This window comes from Solanum pennellii, chromosome 8 (assembly GCF_001406875.1).
Source record: "Solanum pennellii chromosome 8, SPENNV200".
NCBI classification, from domain to species: domain Eukaryota; kingdom Viridiplantae; phylum Streptophyta; class Magnoliopsida; order Solanales; family Solanaceae; genus Solanum; species Solanum pennellii.
Genome location: NC_028644.1, coordinates 60,302,477 through 60,327,645, shown reverse-complemented (window position 1 = coordinate 60,327,645; position 25,169 = coordinate 60,302,477). Strand labels below are relative to the sequence as shown.

Below are 25,169 nucleotides of genomic sequence, written 5' to 3'. Positions count from 1 at the left end.
TTTGGGGGGGGGGGGGGCTTGAAAAGAGTAAGAAACTTGCTGAAATTGCCGGAATCTACCTACAATGGCCTAAAAGTTCTAATTTTGCCGAAAACTTGCCGAAAATTGCTTGAAAATTATCGTAACCCTAACTCCGGTGATCGGATTTGGAGAAAACTGCCCAGGTTCTTGTGGAAATACAAGGCGACCCAACGGAATAAAATTGCTCGAAAAAAAATGACTGGAGCAGCACTCACGCACCGATGCGTGAGCAGATCTCACCGAAAAATTCCCACCTCCGATCGGCGCGCGGGGACGCGTTGGAGGGTATTTTATGGGGGGTCTGGCTGGGGTTTGGTCGCTTGAGCTTCCCGAGCCTCGTGACGGTGTTGTCTTTTGCACAACACTTTCAGAATGAAAGATGACACAAATCAATCCTACCGTCTTCACCGAAATTTGACACCGGTGACTTGAAATTCTCACCAATGCTCTGATACCATGTAAGAAATATATTGGAAGAATATAATTGAATTGTGTGTATTAATTGTTACATTGAGACCTTATTTATAGACACTACATTGGAACCCTTTTCCGACTAGGATTCCTATTCCTATTCTTATTTCTATTCTTATTCCTATTCCTATTCTAAGTAGGAAATACTTATAAATACTTATTTCTATTCTAACAAAGATAATACCTACAGACAATTCCCAAAAACTAAACCCAACTCGCAAAACTTTATGTTTTTTTCACTGTCTTTCCTTTTACCATAACATGTCAAGTAAAGTGTCCACAATGCTCCCTGCTTTTTGTTAATGTTGAGTCCCACATCAGAAGGATGATGATCTGGTCTCTTTATATGATCTTTGGCAATCCTCACCCCTTTGAGCTAGATTTTGAGTTGAGTTAGGCCCAAAGATTACAGAGTATTTGTGGGGAACATCAGGCAAGAAAATTTAGTCAAGACAGTCTTTGTGCATCAAATTTTGGCAACTTTCTTGGGTTGTTTTGTGTCAACTTCATGTTGTCAGTATTGAACGAAAACCAACACCACCACGGGGTCCCTCACTCTCCTGCAACAATAACCCACAAAACCCCACAGATAGAAACCATTGCACGCGCTCCCACATGCCATCAGAAGCAATCTTCTCTGGCGAGATTTACATCATGCGGCAGACGTGTGAGCCAGTTACCGAACACCTTTTCGATCAATCCTGTTTCCTATCAGGGTCATCGGGATATTCCAAGCTCACCCATACAATTTTCTTCAAGTTCCGATAACTTTCAATATTTTGGTAGATTTTCTGGCAATTTTTCAGCGAGTTCCAACAGGTTTTCCAGCTTGTGAGTCCTTCCATTGAGACAGTAGCTGGGTGTTCCCTTTTTTGGTCAAATTTTCTTGAAGTTCTGTGTCGGGCTTCATGTTGCATTGATCTTGTGTTTTATAAGAGGACCAAGCACGTCAAAATTGACTATCATTTTACCAAAGAAAAATTACTGTCATGATACACTATCACTAAGTTTGCCTAGTCAAACGACAAACTTGCAAAATATTCACCAAGTTCCTTGTTGGTGATGAACTAATTATATATATAACAGGTTAGCTACATACGATATATATACACCAACTTCAGAACAGCAGTTAGCTATTAAGAATGTACATATATAATAACATGTGAAGTCTCCTATTGGATGTGTATATTGTAAAATGTGCATATATGCTTTTAGGTATAAGAGAATTGTCTTTGCACATTCTCTTAATTTTTCTTTCCCATTTCTAAACGTTTACTTCTCCCTCAAAATAATATTTTGTTCATAGTGAGCAATGAAAAGAGGTTGCCCTTGATTTCAAAATCTAAAGAATTGGGGATATGAAAGAAAAAATAAGCATTAAGAGCCAAATGGAGATAGAGTAAAATGTAAGGGCTATATCAGTTATTTAACAATAATATCCTACACTGTCCTATTTGATATGATATCTGCATATGGGCTTTTACCTTTGACCATGAAAATTCCAACTTTGCCTTTAATTCTGTATTTGAAAACACTATTGGATCATAGAATTTACAAGTCTCCTTAGCAGAGGGAACAAATTCATCCAGCTCCACCCTGTTCTCGAGTGTATATACCTATACAAGAAGAAAAACAATATACTGATACATTAGGAACCACCACTCTAACTAGGGCTAAGAGACCAGCTACCCACCTGCAATAATGTGACAGGGTTTGCCAGAAGATTACCTGGGAATCAAGAAGACTTTCAAGTTCTGATATTTGCTCCTCGCAATCTGCTGAAGATGAAACACCTGATCGAGCGGGTATACTTAGTAAATTTACAAAAGATCTAAACCCATATCACTTTAGAACAAACTAAGACAACTGAAATCAAAATTATCAGCATATATCCATATCAAAAATTTGGAAGGATGACCAACCAAGCTTAGGCATCTAAGTTGCTCAGACTCTTCACTTCGGTGCCGCACCCGTGTCGGCACAACATGGGTGTGGCTGTGGCTGTGGCTGTGGGATTCGTACCCGATTTGGTCAACCAGTTTTGGATACATCGACCAAATTAGGGTGAAATTTTGGACAGATTTAATGATTTCTATAATCAAAACTTTTCTTTTATATATAAATTGAAGTTGATGAAAATGGAAAACGTTTGTATATATAAATTTCTATTGCCACCCCCTACCCTTTATCTTCTTTTTTTTTTTGAAATAGGTAAGTTTGTATTCTTCTGCATTAAGGATATGCTGACCAACACCAAAAAGTTAAACTACAGTCTCCCTATCAGATCTATAATCTGACCAATATCTTCTATACATAATTGTTTACATCAAAAGAGTAAAGATACAATACAATTCCATTTGACTTTATGAATGGAATTGGACCTATCTTCGAAACATCTGGCATTTCTCTCCCTCCATTCGGACCACCATATACATGAGTAAATCAATCTCCACCATCTCTTTTGGCTCTTACTTTACACCAAAAGAGTAAAGATCCCTTTCCTTTATCTCTTTCCAAGATTCTCCTCTTGATCCTTATTTTCTCCTCGAGCTCTCTACATAATATCTCATAATTTAGGTTTTATAACTCTATTTTTAGTCATATCCCCGCACTCGTATCCAGACATGGATCTGTATGCCCGAAACCTAAAATTTAGGTCATAGAGGATCCGACCTCTAGATCTGCACCCATATCAGACACCCACACTGAGTTCGAGCAACTTAGTTAGGCATAGCAACGGAAAAGAAAGTGAGTGATTTTGAGAAAGAAAAAGTCAATACAAAAGCTCTAAAATGTGTATAAGAAACTCTTAGACCAGTTAAATGACAATGCGTCTCGGATAGTTTTTTAGAATCATTGTATCTCTCTTTTTTAAGAAAGGTAACACTACATAAATCTTCACCACAAAAGCCATATTTACAAGTTCAAAACAAGCTTAGTATACATCCTTATTCTTCTAATAACAACAATAACATACCCCGTGTAATCCCACAAGTAAAGTCTGAGGAGGATAGAGTGTACACGGACCTTATCTCTACCTCATACAGATAGATAGAGAAGCTTTTCTTATAGACCCTCAGCTTAAAATTAAGCATTTCCAAGCCGTTTGAAAAAGGGAATACAAAAATGACAGTAGAAACACAACGAAATAATGTGAAATAAGAGTAGTACACAACAAACACCAAGGAAAGAACTGTAATTACGACAAAATAATGTGATAACCGAAGCACAAAAAACACATGTGATAAATGAAATCAAAAAACAAGAAGCTATGAGAATAGTAACAATACCACTGGTAAGAAAGAAAGTCCAAGTACGGCCATCAATCCGATCCACAGTAAAGCAAGAGCATGCTCAACTACCAACTAACCTTCTACCCTACATTGCGCCTCTAGACCCTCTTATCTAAGGTCATATCCTCAATAAGATTAAGATGTGTCATCCTGTCTAATCACCTCCCTCAATACTACTTCAGCTTGCCTCTATCTATCCTATACTATCACTGCCAACCTTTCTCACCAACGAGGCATCTATACATCTTCTTTTCACATACCTAAACCATCTCAGTCTCGCTTCCCTCATCTTAACCGCTGTGAAAACCACTCCCAACATCTCCATAATATCTCCATTCCTAATTTTATCTCTCCTAATATGCACACACATCCACCTCAACATTCTCCTTTCCGCAACTTTTATCTTCTGAACATGTGAATTCTTGACTGGCCAACACTCTGTCTCATACAATATACTTATCTAACCACCACTATATAGAATTTTCCTTTAAGTTTTGGCGGTACCTTCTTAACATACAAGACTCTAGAGGTGAGCCTCCATTCGCCCATCTCGCACCAATACAACATGTAAAGTCATCGTCGATCTCCTCATTACCTTGAACTAAAAGACCACAGATACTTGAAATAGCCTCTCTTAGGGATGACCTGAGCAAAGTACAAATAGCAGCCCTCGACCCCCAGGTGGCCTACCGTCCCACAAACATATAAAGGCGGCCTACCTTTCTTGAGCAATCGTCTTCGCTCGTTGGCAAACTGCCTTGATGCATGCGTCTATTTTGTTGGGGTGACACTGGACTGCTCTTCAATCTTCCAGAATCACCACGCGTGAATCATTCTGCATGAGCGCATTTTCTTGCTTTCCTTTTCTAGACAAGTAACAATTTTATTCAATGAAAACTTAGCCATCCCAGAAAAAGGTGCTAAGTTGGAAACTTTACAAGCATCTAAAAGGTGCTTAAACCTTTGCCCAAAACCCTATACAAATTTGAAGACACAATTGGCCTCAGAACTCGAGATCAAAGATTTAGGTTAGTTGAAATATTTTCTTGGCATGGAAGTAGCAAGATCAAAAGAAGGTATTATGGTGTCACAAAGAAAGTATGTACTAGATTTTCTAAAAGAGACAGGCATGAGTTGTTGTCTTCCAGCTGAAACACCTATTGATCCAAATATAAAATTTGGGGAAAAAAAGAAGTTAATTTTGGTTGACCAAAGTCAATATCACAGACTAGTGGGAAAGTTGATCTACTTATCACATACTCGACTTGATATATCTTTTGTTATAAGCTTAGTGAGTCAATTTATGCACTCTCCGAAGGAGGAGCACCCAGAAGCGGTGTACAGGTTGGAGGATTCTAAGATATCTGAGAAGTTCACCAGGAAAAGGATTATTTTTCAGAAAAGGTGAAGATAGAGGCATTGAAAGCTTTACAAATGCAGATTGGTCTGGTTCTACTATTGATAGGAGGTCTACATCTGGGGAAATCCTGGACTTGGAGGCATTGAAAGTTTTACAGATGCAGATTGGGCAGAATCTACTATTGATGGGAGGTCTACATCAGGATATTGTTTATCTGGGGAAACCTCGTGACTTGGAGGAGTAAAAAGTAAATGTTGTAGCCAGTAGCAGTGTTGAAGTTGAATATCGATCTATGGCCCATGGGATCTATGAAATGATTTGGCTCAAAAAAATGATGGAAGAACTAAAAAGGTTGTTTGTGTTACCAATTCCGCCATAAGTATTGCTCACAATCCAATCCAACATGAAAGAACAAAGCATGTTGAAGTGGACACACTTCATAAAAGAGAAGATTGAAGAAGGAAACGTGTGCATGCCTTTCATCACAACAAATGAGCAAATTGCAGATATTTTCACACAAGGCTTGTTCAAACCAAACTTTGAAATTCTTGTAAGCAAGTTAGGCATGACAGATATTTACATGCCAACTTGATGGGGAGTGTTGATTTGTAAATATCTAAGTGTGATCAGATCTGATTTTGTAAAATTTAAATTGATCTTATAAAACCATATCTGTTATGATATTGAATAGGTTAGGATATTAGATCAATAAAATCATCCCTTGATTCTCAAATCTGCCACAACCAAGGGATTTGATTGCCAGTTAGTTCAGTTTTCTACACTAAAAATATGTATATCTATGAATGAATAAGTTTGTACAATTTTGGTACCAAAACTTACAACAGGGAATGCCAAATAGATGATTAGAATAAGACATAAGTCACACAGCTTGTACCAATTATCCAATCAGAACACACCTATCACTTTTAGTTATGCTACCTCTCCTGATATTCTTCATAGTTGTTTAGGACATCCAACGGTCTTTTTTGTCTGTCTTCTTTAGAGTATGAATCATGTCAGCTTGGAAAACACTCACAACTCTTTTCTGAAATAAATTAACAATAGGGTTGTATCTCCATTATTGTCCTATCAGATATATGGGATCCAAGTTGTGTCAGTCTACTTCAGATTTTAGTATTATCACTTTTGATGACGAATATTCTTAGTGCACTAGGTGCACGCAAGCTGGCCCAGACACCACGATTATCAAAAAAATAAAATAGATTTGACTTGTTTTCTATCTTTCAAGTCTTTTGTGTTGAAATTTGTAACCAGCTTAGTGTTTCTATAACGAAACTAACCAGTGACAATGCACAAGAATATTTTTCTTCACCTATCTCTTCCCTTATGCCTCCACAAGATATTCTACGTATATCATCTTGTGCATTTACTCCTCATGAACATGGGGTTGTTGAACATAAAATAGGCATCTGATCGATACTTCTCGAACATTAACGATTAACGCTCATGTTGAGCTTCGCCTTTGGCTGATGTCATTCTGACAGTTTGTTAGCTAGTCAATCGCATGTTTTCTTCTATTAACACAAGAGTTCTCAATATTTTATCAGGATCAACCTTGGTTTCCTCTATGTCCATGAGTGTTTGGGTCTAGGATCTTGAACCAAAATGACAAACTTCAACCAAGTCCATCAAATATATCTTTTTGGGTACTCTCGTCCCAAAAGGATAACAACTGTTATGATCCTACTACACATAAGTACTTTGTCTTAGCAGATGCAACCTTTTCCGAGATGTATCGTACTTCTCACCAAATTCACTAATTCAAAATGACATCCCCACGAGTCTTGATGTCACTTTTCTTTTCATTCATATAATATTTACTGTGAAAAGTTAAATGATTGCAAAATTATACTTGTGCACTTGTTACAAAAGGAAAATCATGTAGGAATTAGCATGTAACATTACCTACTTCATAAAATATTTTACTACTAGTTAAACTATGGTATGACATAAGATACTTTACATCGTGTCTATTATATATGACATACAGGTTTATCATTTATCTTTACATGTTTATATTAGTTTATCCAAAAAAGACATACATTTTTACAGGTATGTATCATGCAGAAAAATCATAAACTTCGATAAATGTAATCAAGGATAAGTAGATTAGACAAACAACAATAATCATATATCTATGAAGCAAATATATTACATCAATCCATGTAAGTAAATAAGACCTTTCATACACATCCTGAAGAACCTCACAAAAATGTGCTCAAGCAAGCTCATAGAATAACTAAGTGGAAGTCAAAGACTCCGGTATATATACCAAGTGATTCAAGCATTTCTTTTCTTAGCCTAAATAACAAGAAATTATTTAAGTTAATATAAATATAACAAACAAAAGCAGCCACCAACAAGATCTTCGGTCAGCTCCTCAATAAAATTGAGAACTGATTACATCCCACTACAAGGTGATGCAAGTATGCACACGTGCAGACATGTGTATAATTTCAGTAGGCAATTTTCTTTTAATTTTTCATGGAAGTAAAACAAATATAAGAGAATAAATATAGTACATTAGTAAAACGAAGAATATAATCAACAGATGGCAGAGGAAAGGCAACAATATTCTTCTATAATGAATGTGAAAAATATCGGAGAAGAATATTATTGAATTGTATCTCTACATTATTACATTGAGATCTTTTTCTTGATCCTACTCCTATTCTAACAATAAAAGACACAGTGAACGCAAAAACTAATGAGGAAGTGAAGAACGAAAATGGCAAAGTAGCAAGAGCTATGGCATGTAAGAAGTGGTTAAGAACAGCAAAACTCTTCCACTCTATTGCACTTAATCAAAAAAAAAAAAAAACAGAGATCTCAAGCATCTAATTTCACTTCTGCAACATTTACACCGATACACGTAAGTAAAATTGTATCAAAATAGAAAATGGTGAGCAAAGCAAGAACAAAGATCTCTTCTATATCTTTTCAGATAACTCAAGTCACCAGAAACTTAAATATTTGTCACTAGAGCTATCATGTGACACATTGATAATTAAAGAAAACACAGAATTCCACAGGTCTAAATCACAGGAAAGAAGAAATGATTGGGGGGATGGGGATTACTGCACCCTTTTTGTCATAAGCATTACAGAATTTATTTTGCCTTGAAACACCTTTATCCATGTTTTAGTTATTTATTTATTGATGTGTGAGTGATTTGGGAAAAGAGAAGTAGGCAGAGCACGAGGAAGGCCAAAAGTTACCTTTTCTAATCACAGGGGAAGCAGTCATCCCAAAAATCTTCGATCTTTTTCTGGAGAGATGATAGAATTCCTTGGTTGATTATAGAGAGTGCACGGGAGCATGTCCAACATGATAACGATAAGATGAGAAAAGTTTGAGAAGAGAAATAAGGAAAAAGGCACATGAAAGAAGTGAGGCTTACCTTCATAATCCTAGCATAGGGATGGTTACCACTGGCACGATGGCACTCGTCTAGTATCAGAAAGCACACTGTATCAAATTTTATGTAACCCTTTCTCAGTGCATCCAAGAAAATTTGGGGAGTCATAACCAAAACCTATAATAAATGCATACCAATAAAATATTTAAAGCCCATCCATAAATTACTCTAAAAAGCATAGGTAGCCTTGCTCAAGAAGAAGTCAACATAAAGAAAAAGATCGCAGAGGTTTCAAGCCAAAGTAGTATGACAGAGTCCAATGTTGGATCTGATAGTGTCTACAATTTCTAGTTGGATGTAGACTTAGAAATAGGATCACTCTCACCCCAAATTTTATCTCCTCCAAGCACATAAAATGTTGTTTTATTCTAACCCAACCCACTTAAGAGACCAACAAAGTTGCTTTTATGGATAATGAGAGAAAGAATGTGTGCCAGACTCACAAATAATCTAAATGAGAGGTAACAGAAGACTTGTGTAATCTCGTATGATCAGGATTCATGCATGCACATTTTTGCTAACTAAGATTGACTACTAAACAAATATCTAATTTCTGGTAGCCAAGAGCGATCACACGAACATTTTTTACATGTGATCAGCAAAGAAATTGGTCAGACTAGTCTGAAATTCTATGTGGCTTAGACCTGATCAGCGAATTTGGCTTAAATAGACTTTCGATCAACCTAAGATGACAACTAACATGCAGAGAACATTGAGTGTGGCACTAAATTTAAAATATTAAGTGTACAACCAGAAAGCGGCATGCTAGGCACAGAGTGTTCGAGTTAAATACGTTCTTGTGTAGACCAAGAAATTTAAGCACTGAAATCATAAAAATCAGAAGGGCTGATCATTTGACATTTTTTTGTCATTCATCAACAAGTTACTGCAGTGCCCATAACCTCAATAAGGGCAATAAATAACTTCTACATAGAAATATTTGAATCATGATAGTCGAAGAGACTATTAGGTTTTGGGGTCACTTTCATTGTCAATTAGGCTTTTCCTTCGTATACCTTACTTACCTCGACCTAGCGAAGCACAACAAAAAAAGGCAGTCTTCTTTCTCTGTATTCAACCAAGAAAAACCCTTCCACCTGGATTCGAATCCTAATACTATTATTAAATATTAATTTAATAATAATAAAGAAATATATCGACACAAGATCTTCTAAATCTTCAGATGGCAATTCCTATACATTCTCTTCTATTTGATTACGTGTTCTATTCTAAATCACTAAGAAAAAAATGAAAATAAAGACCTCCTGATTCTATTTATAGAAATAAATAGAAATCTTTAAAGAATTTCTAATTAAAGAAAAAATAAGATAAGTAATTAATTTAGAATTCCCCGTCGTTAGAGAAAAAAACAAGAGAAACAGGAGAATTTGTCGACGAGTAATATATAGTTAGAAGGTTCTACTAACTAAATAAAATGGAAATAAAATCGGATTCCAGTCGATGAATCTTGCGATGAGATATGCCCTACAATAAACCAATAAACAAAGCAAACTGGGCAGAATATGAAGATTTATGCATAGTGTAACTTGACCTATTTAAGGGATTTACTTCAATGATCAACGGAAGCTCTTTGATTCTTACACGTGACTATTTGTCAAATGATAATATCTTGACTACAGAACTACAGTTGAGCTAGTCATCTTGTGATTGTAAAAGTTAACTTTGCATGGCACATATCGATTATCATACAATTATTTCAGCACAAACACCTTCAGTACAGAAAACCAAGAAAAGGGGAACCACTTACATCATTATCATCAGTTTCTTTTTTCCAGGATTCTGCATTCCATTCATCAACTCCTTTGGCCCCATAATATTCTTGAACACCAAGGTGTGTATGATGTTGTATAACCTCATATTGCTGCAATGATGTTGTAAATAAACAAGGATTAGCATCATCAACAATTGAACACATTCCAAAGTACCAAACTGATACAGCTCAAACTCAAACTTTAAGTTGATGCAAATCATTTAGTGCTCAAAACCCCTCTAAAGTTCATAATTTTGGGAAAAGGCATGCTCATTAAGGAGTTTAATTTATACAGCACAGTGGAAGCTCTAAAAGTTTTGAGTTCTTGAATTGGAAACAAACAAATTGCTTGTTCCAAGCTTGCTGGCAAACTGGATATGGGTCGGACAAATTAGGGTTACCTACAGTTACATCCTGGCATTGTTAGGAATCAATTCGATCACTACTCTCTTTTTCTCTCCTTTCATATCTTTTAGAGACTTCTATTTGTGTATAGGAACTAGGAATACACCAATCCCACTGCTTCATGATTGGGCTTGTCACCTCAATAAAGTGGGTGAGAACCATGAGGCCTCAGGTTGAAATCACAATAATGACAAAAACACTAGGTGATTTCTTCCCATCTTTCCTACCCTTGATGGACAGAGTTATCAGGTACCTGTTGTTGTTGTTGGTGGGAGATGGCAGGTATCCGTGAAACTAGTCGAGGTGCGCGCAAGCTGGTCCGGACACCACAATTATCAAATTTATATATTCCTTCTTTTAGTCAAAGTATCATACATTCATACTCCAATATATGAACATGGTTTAATGAAGTCATTTCTCAGAAAAGAGATAAAGACAACAGAGGGGCAGGAACATAATCCGCTGAGTTTTGCACTGTACACCACTAGCCCTAAAGGATTTCTTGGTTATTGGATAAACAAAAGGAATAATAGCAGTAACAATAATATTATGAGACAATGGCAGTGAATCATGCTTATCTAGAGACATTTTAGCAAAGTAGACATCAAAGTGATTGCATTCCAGCTATTCCTTCCATGGTTAGCATGTTTTGTTTACAACATACCATTTCGATTTAACTAAGCTGACAGTTGTTCAATTTGGCCAACATGCAGATTGTCAAAATTAAATTAAGGTCTTACAGTATTAGCTGGTAAAATTGGAGAAAATTCTTTACTAATTGAACCTTTTTTATTAGTCATTAATAAAGTAATTGTTATGATATTTCACATACAGGTTCAAGAAAAAGGAAAGAAAGGAAAAGAAAAAATTGTAAGGTTCAAGGCAAAACAGGTCAACACTTAAAAGAACTCCACTGAGAGACATGCTTGCTAAGAAAAATAAACACAATCATTATTTGTCTTTTTATTTTTGGAAATCCACTCCTCAATTCTTACCTGGACTCCTCAAGCTGAGGAGTGAAAATAGATACCCTATTACGTTACCAAGCAGAATAATGACCCATATGGAGTTGGACCTTGGAAGTATATTAACAAGCTAAGGGAGGAATTCTTCCAAGAGGTGTCCTTCAGGCTCAGTTAAATTTTGGAAAGATAGATCGCTTAACAATCAATCTCTAAATGTCTCCCACCCTGTTATTTACTGGATAGTCTCTGATACCGCTTCCTCGCTTTAGAAAGAATTTTCAGGACTGGGAGCTTAATGAGCTCTTCGATTTTTTCAGAACTCTAGAAGGAGCCTCAATGACCTCTCACTTGCCTGATAGCTTAAAATGGGGCAACTCTGAAAAAGGAATATACGCAGTGAAGGAAGGATACCACAAGTTGTGCTCTTCAAATGACATGATAGACCAGAGGCCATGGAAACTGATTTGAAGACTAAATTACCCCCTAAAAACAAGTGTTTCACCTGGACTACCCTCAGGAATGCTATCCTAACCTTGGACGATCTAAATAGGAGGGAACATCAGCTCGTAAACTGATGATTCATGTCCCTCAATATCCTGGAATCGGTGAATCATCTGTTTCTGCACAATCCAGTGGCAGCAGCTCTTTGGAATATATTCATTTCAATAGCTAGTATCAACTGGATTCTCCCACAGAGTGTCAAAGAAGTAGTTGGAAGATTTTTTGATAAAGTAATTAAATGACATTAGAAAGCATCAAAAAGCACCGTGTGCAAGAAAGCTGCTCCAAACAGAAAATATGGAGCTAGCTTGGCAAAAACTTGTGAAACAGTCAATAGGGAACCCTACTACTCTACTGTACTAGAGATAGGGAACTAACAAAATCCGAAAGGTTATCCACACTGTTTACGTTGGCAAAAAAGTGCCAGCTAATAAACTAACTAGACATTGGGCTTTAAGAGTGCATAAAGAGGTTGATATTCCATTAAAGCATATGTTGTTTCTCTCTTTCCATATGCTCCAAAAAATGGTTGTTGGGATCATTCTCCAGATCTTTCTGATGGATTTGTCAACTTTCCACAGTATCCAGCTGGCCTAAGCATCCTTCATGTTGTAGGGCATTACCCATTGTAGGCCAAGCATAGAGTAGAAATAATACCATAAGCTAATTGTTGCAGGGCAGTGCAAAAAAAGGTGATTAACACTCTCATTGGTTTGCTTGCACATGACACATCTGTTGATGAGGATTACACCTTTTTTCCTGAGGTTGTCTTGTGTTAGACATGCTTCCTTCAAGGCTGTCCAGGTGAAACAAGAAACTTTGAGGGGTTGCCTAGTTTTTCAGACATGTTTCCAAGGCCAAATTAGTTGAATGCCATTCTGGGAGCTCAAATTTTGTAACATTCTTTCACAGTGTAGGTCTTCTCCTTAGAATTACCCCAAAGAATCTTGTCTTGATCTTCGACCACCAGTGTAGTGTTTTGCAGAGTTTCTAAGTGGGAAAGGAGGTCATTGATCTCTCAGTCCTGGAAGTTCCTTCTAAAAATAGGTGTCCAATAGTTGTTGTCTCTGTATTGGGCTATAGTTGCTTCTTTATTGGAGGTTATCTGGAACAAGGAGGGGAAATAGTCTTTTAGCCTAGTGTTCCCAAGCCATTTGTCTTGCCAAAATCTGATCTTGAGTCCATTACCAGCCTTGAAGGATTGTCCTCGAAGAAATTATCTTGGAAACTGCTTATGTGTTTCCAAACCCCAACACCATGGGGTTCAGTGCTTTTCATTGGACACCAGTGATCTTGAATGCCATATTTAGCCTTGATGATGTCTCTCCAAAACCCAGCCTCAGTTTGTCCATATCTCCAGAGCCACTTCATCAGTAAGCTCTTGTTGTGAAGTTGGAGATTTCTGATTCCCAAGCCTCCTTGAAACTTGGGTTGAGTTACTGATTTCCATTTACTTAGAGAGTACTTGTGAGTGAGATTATTTCCTTCCCATAGAAATCTCCTTCTGAGCCTATCCATTTGTTTCAAAATTGAACCTGGTATCGGAAATAGAAACATGCAGTACGTAGGAATACTATCTAGTACACTGTTGATGAGAGTGAGCCTACCTCCCATTGAGAGGTACTGCACTTTCCATGTAGCAAGTCTCTTTTTCATTTTTTCAATAACTCCATTCCAAATTTCAGAAGATATAAAACTTGCCCCTAGGGGAAGACCTAGATAGGTGGTGGCTAACGACCCTATTTTGCAACTAAGTATGCCAGCAAGTTCCTCTAGATTGTCCACCTGATTAAGCGGATATATAACACTTTTGAGCATGTTAATATAAAGTCCGGAGATAGCTTCCAAAACTATAAGGGTGGTGTTTAGATTGGAGACTTGTTGCCTGTCAGCTCCACAAAAAAAGAGAGTGTCATCCGCATAAAGAAGGTGAGAGACATTGACAGTGGTGGCTGGATTGCTGCCTACTTGAAATCCTTGAATCCATTGAAGTTCTTTAGCCCTAGCTAGCAACTGAGATAGTCCTTCCATAGCCAGAATGAATAGAAACGGAGAGAGTGGATCCCCCTGCCTCAACCTCTTTTGAGTAGAAAAAAATCCAACTGGACTTCTGTTGATCAAAACTGAGAACTTCACTGTTGAATGCAGAAGTATATCCATCTTATCCACCTATCACCAAATCCTATTTGTTTCAGTATGTTGACTAGATAGGCACAGTTAAGTTGGTCAAAGGCTTTCTCTATGTCCAATTTACATAAGATCCCAGACTCACCACTCTTGATTCTCTATTCTAGCACCTCATTAGCAATCAAGGATGCATCAGTTATCTGCCTTTTCTTTAAAAATGCACTCTTATGCCCCGAGACTAAAGAATTCATCACATTTTTCATCCTTTCTGCTAGGATTTTAACCAACAACTTATAGACACTACCTATGAGGCTTTTAGGCCGATAGTCTTTAAGCTACAGAGCACCTTTCTTCTTTGGGATTAGAGCAATAAAAGAAGCATTACAAGACCTCGCCATTTAGCAATTCTGGTGAAAGAAATTGAAAGCGACTAGTATATCCTCTTTAATGAAACACCATGATTTTTGGAAGAAAGCCATGGTATAACCATCAGGTCCTGGGGCTTTGTCAGGGGCACAAGCCATAAGAGCATTAGAGATCTCCAATTCAGTGAAAGGAAGTTCAAGTTCCTCCTTTTCTTCCATACTAAGAGTGGACATGTTCTCAAAAACAGCTGAGGCTCTCCAGGATTCAGCTTGCTTGTATATTTGTTGATAATACTCCAGAATGCCATTTTTTGTATCCTTTATCTTCAATCAGTTCATCTCCTATTCTCAGTCTGTCAATGGAGTTACCCCTTCTATATGAATTGGCCATTCTCTGAAAGAACTTTTTGTTCTTGTCCCCCTCTTTAAGCCATAAGCATCTAGATTTTTGCCTTCATGAGATCTCTTCAGTTGTTGCAATTTGTTGAAGTTGCAGTTTCAGATTCAAGGACTGTGTTTTCTCTTGTGTTGAAAGGGTTCTGAGTTCAGCTAAATGATCCAACTTCCCCAATTCCAAAAGAGCTTTAGTTCTTTGGGTTTCAATGTTTCCATACACCTCCCTGTTCCACTTAGAAATGTCTTTCTTTAGGTTTCTGAGTTTCTGCAACAGCACGAAGTCTGGGGTTCCCTGAATAATGTAGGACTGCCACCATCCTTTTATCATATCAATGAAGCCTTCTGCTTGAAGCCACATGTTCTCAAATTTGAAGTAGGATGGTGATTCCTTCCAATCTCCACTTTCCAGGATGATGGGTTTATGATCTGAAAATACTCTTGGCATTGTGTTTTGTTTGATAGCCCTGAACATCTCACTCCATTCTGATGAATAAAGAAACCTGTCAATTCTTGAGGCTTGGAGTGTCTCCTCCCCTGTAAATTAGTATAGTTTTTGTTATATGTCTATTCTAAGGCTTGGAGTCTTAGAGAAGTTGATAGCCCCATCAAGAAGACCTGGCAGATGATCCCATCATGCATTTTTTGGTGTATTAGGAAGGAAAGGAATCTAAGATGTTTTGATGGTGTCTCTAGTCCAATTAGCAGTTTGAAATCCTTTTGCCTTGTTAACCTTTTCCATCGGATCAATTTATCCCCTGTAAATTATATATTACCCCTCTTGGATTTCATTAGCTCCCTCAACATGGCTTAGCGACCATTCTTTTGCTTGTGGCTAACTCCCTCATTAGATTGGTGTTTTTGTTCTCATGAGTTAATCATGTTTTGTGTATGTAATTTGCATCTCCTTCATGCCTTTCTAATACAATATCTTACTTCATCAAAATAAAAATTAACTTTTTGATGATTCTAGGCAGAAATCAAAGTAACTGCTATTAGATAATAGAAGTAAAAAAGAAAAAAAATTATCCAACAGCAAGCTTAATTGGACTTCTTTTCTTTTCCTTTTTGAGAAAAAAAAAAAGGGGGAAAGGGCACTCAGTACATATACCAATTCTTCTTTTCCTTTTTGAGAAAAAAAAGGGGAAAACGGCACTCAGTACATATACCAATTCTCCATAATCAAGAGTTTCTAAACCACATTCTCTTAAGATACATACCTGATGAACAAGATGAACAGTTGGTGCCAAGAACACAATCAACTTCTTCTCATCATCATTTCTCAACGTTATCCCAATTTCTCTAATCATCATCACTGCTATATTAGTCTTCCCAGCCCCTGTATCCAGTACAGCAATGGTGTTCCTCCTCATAGCCACTTTAAACACCTTCAACTGATACCTGAAAACAAAAAAACCCCAACATGCAATTTCAACTACATGTTTTAGCACAAAACAAAAGATTGAAGAAAAAAAAAACAAATAGTTTTGCTTACTCTCTGGGTATAAACTCCTCTATCTTCTTCTTCTCTACATCCATCTTTTCAGCTTCACTACTAAAAGCTTCAAAGTTTCTCTTCAAAGGGTTTTCTTGCTTCTCTTCCTCCATTTTGTCTTTCTTCTCAAAGAGAATCTTCAAAGTTTCAACAGCAATGCCGAGGGCGTGAAGAGCTAAAATATGTACTGAGAGATTCTCTACATATACATTATATATATTTGTTAATTGTTTTATTCCTCCCAATAAATGAACTTTTTTGAGTTTTTTCTTTTCTTTTCTTTTTTTTGTGTAAAACTAATTTATTCCTTAATTTATAATATACTCCATTTTTTGATAGTCTATTTATGTCAATCTAATTAAATTACAAAATGTGGTTTATTTGAACAACAATACTAAATTAAAAATCTTTTTTTTGTTTTGGTTCCATATTATATGATTAAATTCTATAATACAAGAAATTAAAAATATTATATTATTGATGAAAATAATTATTTTTATTTTTTTCAAAATTCTTTCGTTTTATCTTTTATTATATTTTTAGACCATTTATACACTTATTATTAATAAAAAGTGTGTTTAACTATTTGTAAATTATTCACATTAATGAAACTCCACTATAAAATATAGCGGGAAAATATTCTCTTGCCTAAAAGCAAATTTACTCCTCATTAAATAAATAATATTTATACATATATATATTCTCAATATTTAATAAAATGGTGCATGTATATCATCCTCGTCTAACAAAACGTATATTTTCCCTTTTAATTAATGAATTGAATCTAGAAATCTTAAAATTATTTTTTTTCAATTTTAAATGTTATGTATTTTTAAAAAAGAATCTTACCTATTTTTTTTATTCATCCAAACTCTACCCAATAAAAAAAACTCTTTTATTTGGACCCGACATAAAATCATTTTGTAATTGTGTAGAAGAGGGTTTGGGAACTTTTTTTTTCATTTGGTTCGAGTCTGGACGGATAAAATTTGAAGTTTGTAAATTTTTTAAGTTATGTGATATTTTTTTGGATTAAAAGAAAACAATTTCAGATTTTTATTTCATTAATTCAATAATAAGTATATTAACAAAGAAAATAAATGTGTCAGTTGTTAAACAGTTGGATATACATGCGATTTATTTAATAAAGAAATAACTACTTAAAATTACAAAATTGAGTTAAACGGTATATTTGTCCATTTTCATTAAAATATTTTGAAGTATTCTAAATTTATATAATATATAAAAAAAATTGTTAATTGTATTTGAATATTTTGCTTCACGATACTTGGGCTTTGGAAGCAAAGAAATTATAATAAATAATTAAGTTTCATTATGACTTATAAGTTGATCAAACATATAATTTTGAGCTTATATAATAAAAAAATAATTTAAAGTAAATTAAAATCAAGATAGCATTACTTTTTATTTTTATTTTGAAAAAATTAAAATTTGACCTTTTACTTTTTTTTTATTTTTTCCACTCTACAGGTTCAATATATGACTGCCACGTAAATGTGAGACAACTTCCCTTTTTTCTTTTTTTGTTTTTTTAGCTAATATCTAGTGAGACTGTTTTTAAAGTATAGTACTTGATGAGAACAAAACTAGTTGATAGATTTTCATGTATTAAAGTTGTATCATTGTTAAGAGTGATTCGATATATATTAATTTTTAACTTTTTTCTTTTATGAACTTAAATTAGATTTTTGAGTTTGTCCTATTTTTTTAATTAACTTTTGGTAATTGTATAATTCGATGATTTTTTGTATATTTTATATTATGTTACAAGTATAAACATATTGAGAAATATTGATTGAACTTTTTATCGCAATATTCATACAGAGGTCAAATCTATTGTCTTAGAATCATGAATAAATTTAAGGAGAGTAAAATTAAGAGAGGAACAGAATTATACTCAAAAATTTTATTAATAAAGTTATATTTCTTCTTATTTTATTGTGATTATAATTTATTTTTTGTCACTTTAAAATTTGTTACAAACATTGACATTTTACAATTTTCTTTAAATTATTATTTAATAATCTTTAAATAATGAATAATAAAATAGATGGCGAGAAGAATATAGTTTAAGAATTAAAGAGTCCTAATAAATATTATTAGTAGATATATACTTAAAATTAAGCGGTCCTAGAATATGTGATAAAAGGTATTATAAAAATTTATAATTAAGGAATCTTAAGATATTTGGTAGGAGAAGTTACTATTTTAAAATGGATAATTTTTGCATATAGTCACTCGAAAATAATTTAATTATGTTTTATAATTTATTAGTTACGATTCATATTTTGGTGTTAAAGAGAGGAGAGTGAGCAAGATTGGGAGAGGGAGGATAGAGGCATGCAAGAGAGGACAGAGAGTGAAGAGTGTATATGTATATCTATCGAATTGCATATGTATTTTTGTCAAATAATTATATATATGTAATTGTTATATATATGTATTTGTATATTTGGCGAGTGGGACTGGGAGAAGGAGGAGAGAGGTGAGCAAAAGAGGGTAGAGAGTGGAGAAAGGATAATTGTATTTGCATATCTATCATATAATTGTATATATAAATATGTATAATTTGTATATGTAAACATATAGGCAATGTAATTGCAGTTAACAACAAGTCGAAAACTGTAACTAATTCAAACTATAGTTATATTAGCTAGTTAACTAGTATATATTTGCTTATTGGCGTAATTTTCTCAATAAAATTTTCTATTGATATTGAAGGAGAAACACAAATAAGGTGATGTGATATCTTGTATGACCTTCATTTGCATTTATCCTTTTTCTTTTTATTTGGCCTTTTTTCTTATTTAAATTAATATTGTATAGTAAGAGTAAATTACTTAGTTTATTACAAAAAATATTTTATTAATGGAAGAACATTTACAACAAAAACTCTTCACATTCTTTTTTTTATTTGTTTGTCTCACCTCTAACCATAAAATGATAATATCATTTACAATTTTAAGTATCGCTTTAATATTTAATTTATTCATAAGGAGTTATTACCACAACTTACACTCTTTAATTTTACTTTAATAATATTCTTAACTCTCATAATTTTTATGTCAACCTCTAAACTTAAATTTGTAAGTTTACAATGTCTTATGGTATAACTTATTTAGTTTCATGAAGATTCACGTTCAAGATTATCCTTTATCTTCTTCATTGATTTGTGAATGTATTAACAAATAACAAAAAAGAAGTAGGTAAGATATACTTCATTCTCAAGTCTATCTTTTTATTTTCATTCACTTGGACATGTTTTTTTGATAGGCGAACGTGCTTATTATTCCCTAAACTTGAAGCTTTTTATTCACTGTACACCTTAACTATATTTCGTTTTAATTAACCCCCCCCCCCATCCTTGTTTATTCCTCCATCGCATACACTTGTATGGTCCAATCACTACAATCGTGTCTACACGCGCATGACAGGTTGACAAAAGTGGTGATATAGATTTCCAATTGAATAAATATTAGCCACCTAGATAAAATAAATGGCAAACCTTCTCCCCTAAATTAAAACTTCCTGACTAAACTTCTCACTAAGCTGCAAGAAGTGTAATCGACGGGGTAAAGGGCAGATTTCAAACCTTTTGATTCTTCAAAAAGTGTAATTGATGGAGTAAAGGGCAGATTTCGCGAAATTCTTTTCTGAATTTTGGTCAGTTGCAGCTCTTAAACGTGAAGTTCTTGCTCAATTAATTCCTGAAGCGTTTGATTGATTTTATTTTTATCTTGTCTAAAATTTTTACCAAGTAAGTGATTATCTAATCTTATGATGTATTATTGTTTGTTTCTTTTACTTTTTCATTTATATTTTGTCCTGTTTTTTTAAGATTTCGCCATATTTTTTTACTAGAATTTCGCCATAGTTGCAGATTGAGTTTTTTTATTGATCTTTCAATTAGGGATTTGATAGTTCTAACTAGAATTTCACTTAATGACTGTATTTATTATGAACTTGTTCAACATATACATACATGAGTATTAAGGTTTTTGGTAACTAGTTCAAAAAATCAGGACCTATTAGTAAAATTACGATTTTAGGGTTTTGATTTCAATATTCAATTTTGATATTGTTAAATGTTGCAGTTTTTATAATTTTCTTATGTATATTTGTATGTTATTGAGTAAAATCAATATTGTAGGAATTTTAGAGTTTCGATTCATGTATTATGTTTTGTATTGTTAAACATTATAATTTCCTTGTATAATTGTATGCTTATGAATAAAATTTGATTATTCTGCCTCTGTTTTTCTGTTGCTACATATGTTTTATTGTTGTTGTGTTGTACAACATATTAATTATTATTGTGATTGTAGATTTTCACTATGGCTACTTAGTATCTCAATTCAAGGTTCAAATTTGGAGGTATCTTGGTAAATGAGGTAGTACCAGTATATGTTGGGGGTAGGATTGAATATGTAGAGAATATGGATGGAGATCATTTGTCAATTCCTAAACTTGCTGATTATGCTAAGTTTTTGGGATTAGTAAGTCAGGAAAAACTTATGCAGTTTCATCTCTAGGGGGTAATCTGGTGCATTTGAAAAATGACATGAACATTTGTAACATTACATTATTTATGCATGATGGGAACACAATATGTGTCATGACACTATTTTGGAGAATATGGGTCCCACTGAAGGTCATATTAGTCAATCTATAAGTCAAGTGGTGAGTCTTTTAATACACATGAAAAAATTGATGATTTTTTAACAGCACAACCAAAAAAATCAATTCTAGAGTTAGGTTTTCCTTCTACCTTTCCACCTAGTGAAAGAGTTGAGGATGTTGGGGTTGAAGGTGTCTAACAAAAAAGTGATGATGGTTATTTTTCAATAGATTGAACTGAATCTTTTGTTCAAGAAAAAGTTGAACAAAGTGCCCAAAAATGCAAAGAAAGATATAAACAATGATTCTATTTATTCTGACCAGTCCATTGATTGTGAAAGTGATGTGTATAAGGAGTTAGAGATTGTTAAGGAAGATATGAGAAAGTTTAGAGAAAGTAAAAGGAGAAAGAAGAAAGAAAAACAAAAGATTTTTTTAGGTGAAGTTGAATTTGATGAAGGGTATGAACATTTTGAAAAAGGCAAAAGAAAAAATTCAAGGTAAGCTAACAAAGGATGAGTCATACTATGATAGTTCTGATTGTGGTAGTTTTCAAAGGGAAGAAGAACAACATGTTTCTTATGATGAACTTGAATGAGGAAGTTTAAGAGGGAGAAAGAAGAGTAATAGAGTGATATATGATTCTATTTGTGATGTTGTAATATAACGATGTGGTTTGATAATTGATAGTGTAAAGAAATTTAAAGGAATAGTTACTAAATATGTCATAAAAAATGAGTGGAGTTAAACAAGTATGTAAATGACAGTATTAGAGTAAGAGTCAAGTGTAAAAGTGATTGTCCACAATTGTTGTAGGAAGCAAGGAAGAAAGGAGTGAAAACTTCACTATAAAGACATACGATCTAAGGTACATATATACCAGGACCACCAATATTCAAAAAAAAATAATTATGCAAGTATCTAAAAGATAAAATTATTTTTCAACATAGTATAAAAGGTTGGAAATAAAAGATTTGGTGAGGAAAAAATTGAATGTTCATGTAGGCAATACAGTTTGTTTAAAAACGAAAAAAATATTTTAAAGAAAATTATGAGGAATCATGTGACAAAATTTAACAGAATCCTAGACTACATGGATGTGTTACTCCAAACAAATCTTGATAGCACTTGTGTTGTGAAGCTTACAAATTTAAAATCAAAAAATGGAATGAAACAATTTTACTCTTTTTATATATGTTTTGATGCTATGAAAAAGGATTTTCAACAAAGATGCAAAAGATGGATAAGGTTGGATGGTGTTTTCCAAAAGAAATTTGTAAGGATCAACTTTTGATAGATGTTGCTACGGATACAAACAACCTATTGTATTCAATACTATGAACAGTAATTAGTATTGAAAATAAGTTTACATAAAAATGATTCATGACCATTATGCAAGATGATGTTAGTCTTGGAAATGATTTCACATCACTATCATTAGTGATATGCAAAAGCTAACTGATTTTTGTTTGTCTTTAATTTAATTTGATCAAAATTTAACTATTCTTATTATATTATTTTGCAACTATGGAAACTAATAGCTTCTACAGATGAAGTATTTCCATAATGTGTGCTAGACACATACTAGCAAACTGATCACAAAATTGAAGAGGCATGGAGAGAAAAAAGAAATTTTGGACTTGTGCTAGAGTCGTTTTTAGGCACATTTTAAGTACAATAAAAATGCTTTATTCAAGTTGGGAACAAATTTAGTTGCAGATCTTATCAAATATAATGAGGAGAAATGTTGCAAAGGTTTTTTTCCAAACTTTTTCAAAATGTGATAATATAAATAACAACATAGCAAAGAGATTCAATACTTCAATCTTGGAACCTACGAACAAGACTATTATAATCGTGTTGAAAGAAATTAGGATTAAATGATAAGTAGGGTGAGTAAGTCATGAGCGTTCATGATATATGGACAGATGAAATATCTTCAATGACAGTGCTGGTATTCAATACTAATATAACAAAATTCAATGCAGTGTAACATTGAATGAAATGGTGATGGTGAATTTGAAGTGTTAGAAGCACATACAAGCATACTGTGAACATGGGTCAACAGAAATGTAGTTGCAGATCTAGGAAATTAAAAGATATTCCACATGCATATAGTGTAACAATAATGAATCACTTGAACATGAATGCATCACAAACAATTTCTAGCTGGTATAGGAAAAAGCCATATCTGAAGACATATTCTCATTTTATTCAGCTAGTTCCAAACATGAAAATGAGGCCCGAAAATAATAACCTAATAGTTGAACCACCTGAAGCATGAAAAATACCTGGTAAGTCACCAAAGAGCAGAAAAGGAAAAATTAGTTAAGTGAGAAAAGTTGGAAAGTTGCCAAGAATGAAGACAATAGCGACATGTTCAATTTGTACAAGAGCAGATCATAACAAAAGAAATTGTCCTGAAACTTCTAAACCTAAGTCTAAACTAACATCCACTCAAGAGGTACATTCACATTAATTTATTTTTATAAATTAGATTAGGTTACTTGTTAATTTATTCTCTTTTTTTTTTGTACTCTCATTGCTCCTCCATTGAAAAAAAAGAGAGGGTAAAGGTCAATATGAAAGAGGAAGCAGCAGTAACACTAGTACAAAAAGAGGTGCAAAAGTTGTTACAAAAAGAGTCCAAGAGTTGTGGGACAATGTATATATATTGGTGATACTGGGTATACATGTATTTTAATGTAAGTGTCTTATGAAATTATAAAAATTATATTTTTAAATGTGAGTCCCAAAATAACTAGGTTATTGATATTTCAGTAAGGATCGACTAATATTAAAAGGGTTAATATTGTTGTGCTCGCTTGTGCTGGGTGATATTGATTTTAAACTTACCAAGGAATTGAAGTGGAAAGGCTAACATGCCATGACTCAAAAAGAACTTCAAATCCAAAGTGTTATGTGTTGTATTTAAACCAGATCAAAATCTATTAAAGTTCAAACAAGGTCACAAGCCAAGAAAAAATTTCCCTCAAAGAAAAATTCTCAATTAATGTGTGTTGGTGCTTTGATAATTGTGTGGTTGTAACAACCAAACTTAATTTATTGATTGTTTTATATTTTGGTGCTTGTATGGTTGTTCAACCAAATATAAACTGATTTATGTTTTGTTGTTTGTGTGGCTGTTCAACCAAACTTAAAGTAGTGATTGTTTTGTGTTTTGGTGGTTAACTTTAGATATTGTAGTTGTTAGCTAAAACAATGAAACACTATGATGTTTGTGTTTAATGATCAAGAAAGCACTATTATGTGATATCTTTATATTATTATTTTGTGTTTTATTATCATATTACCTATTTCATATAATTTTAGTTTTATGAAAGAAGGACAAGTCAATTCAAACAACAGACAGGGATATATATATATATATATATATATATATATATATATATATATATATATATATATATATATATAGAGAGAGAGAGAGAGAGCGCTTTAATCAGCAGAGACATATCACCAAATCAAACTAATCCACAAAATAAGAACCTTAGAACCAAACGACCTTGCGTTAATAACAATTACATTTATCAAAAAATTTCAACGAACATTAAATAAAAGAACATATCACATTACATATCAAACTAATGCTCAAAATCAGTTTTAATATCCACCATTGCTTCAACTGTTTTTCTTGTTTGTTCTTCTTCAACAAACCCAAATGGTTCGAAAATTTTGAATCATACCAATCGACAAACTTACAAAAATTTCAAAATAAGGACTACGTTTCATAAAATCAAATTTTTTTAAAAAAATAACATAATAAGAAAATGGCAAATTCAAAGCAAAAAATATGAAATAATATACACCTAATAGTGTCTACAATCGAGAAATCTACGTTCGAAATTATTGTCGTCTTGTCTATGAAATTTTTAGAATTGAAAGAGTCCCACATAAACAAACA

The 25,169-nt window shown here is 33.7% G+C and overlaps 1 protein-coding gene across 1 annotated transcript in view; it reads right to left on the bottom strand.

The window, feature by feature from the left end:
- The window catches only part of LOC107028962 (endoribonuclease Dicer homolog 3a), a 53,465-nt gene extending 36,665 nt beyond the window's left edge, over positions 1-16,800 (bottom strand). Inside the window, exons 1-7 of the mRNA XM_015230219.2 lie at positions 16,607-16,800; positions 16,332-16,512; positions 10,353-10,466; positions 8,567-8,701; positions 8,385-8,454; positions 2,221-2,285; positions 1,977-2,108 (exon numbers count right to left, since the gene is read on the bottom strand). Coding sequence (XP_015085705.1) covers positions 1,977-2,108; positions 2,221-2,285; positions 8,385-8,454; positions 8,567-8,701; positions 10,353-10,466; positions 16,332-16,512; positions 16,607-16,719 — 810 coding nt within the window. The 5' untranslated portion in view covers positions 16,720-16,800. The remainder of the gene's footprint in view (positions 1-1,976; positions 2,109-2,220; positions 2,286-8,384; positions 8,455-8,566; positions 8,702-10,352; positions 10,467-16,331; positions 16,513-16,606) is intronic.
- Between the last annotated feature and the right edge of the window lie 8,369 nt (positions 16,801-25,169).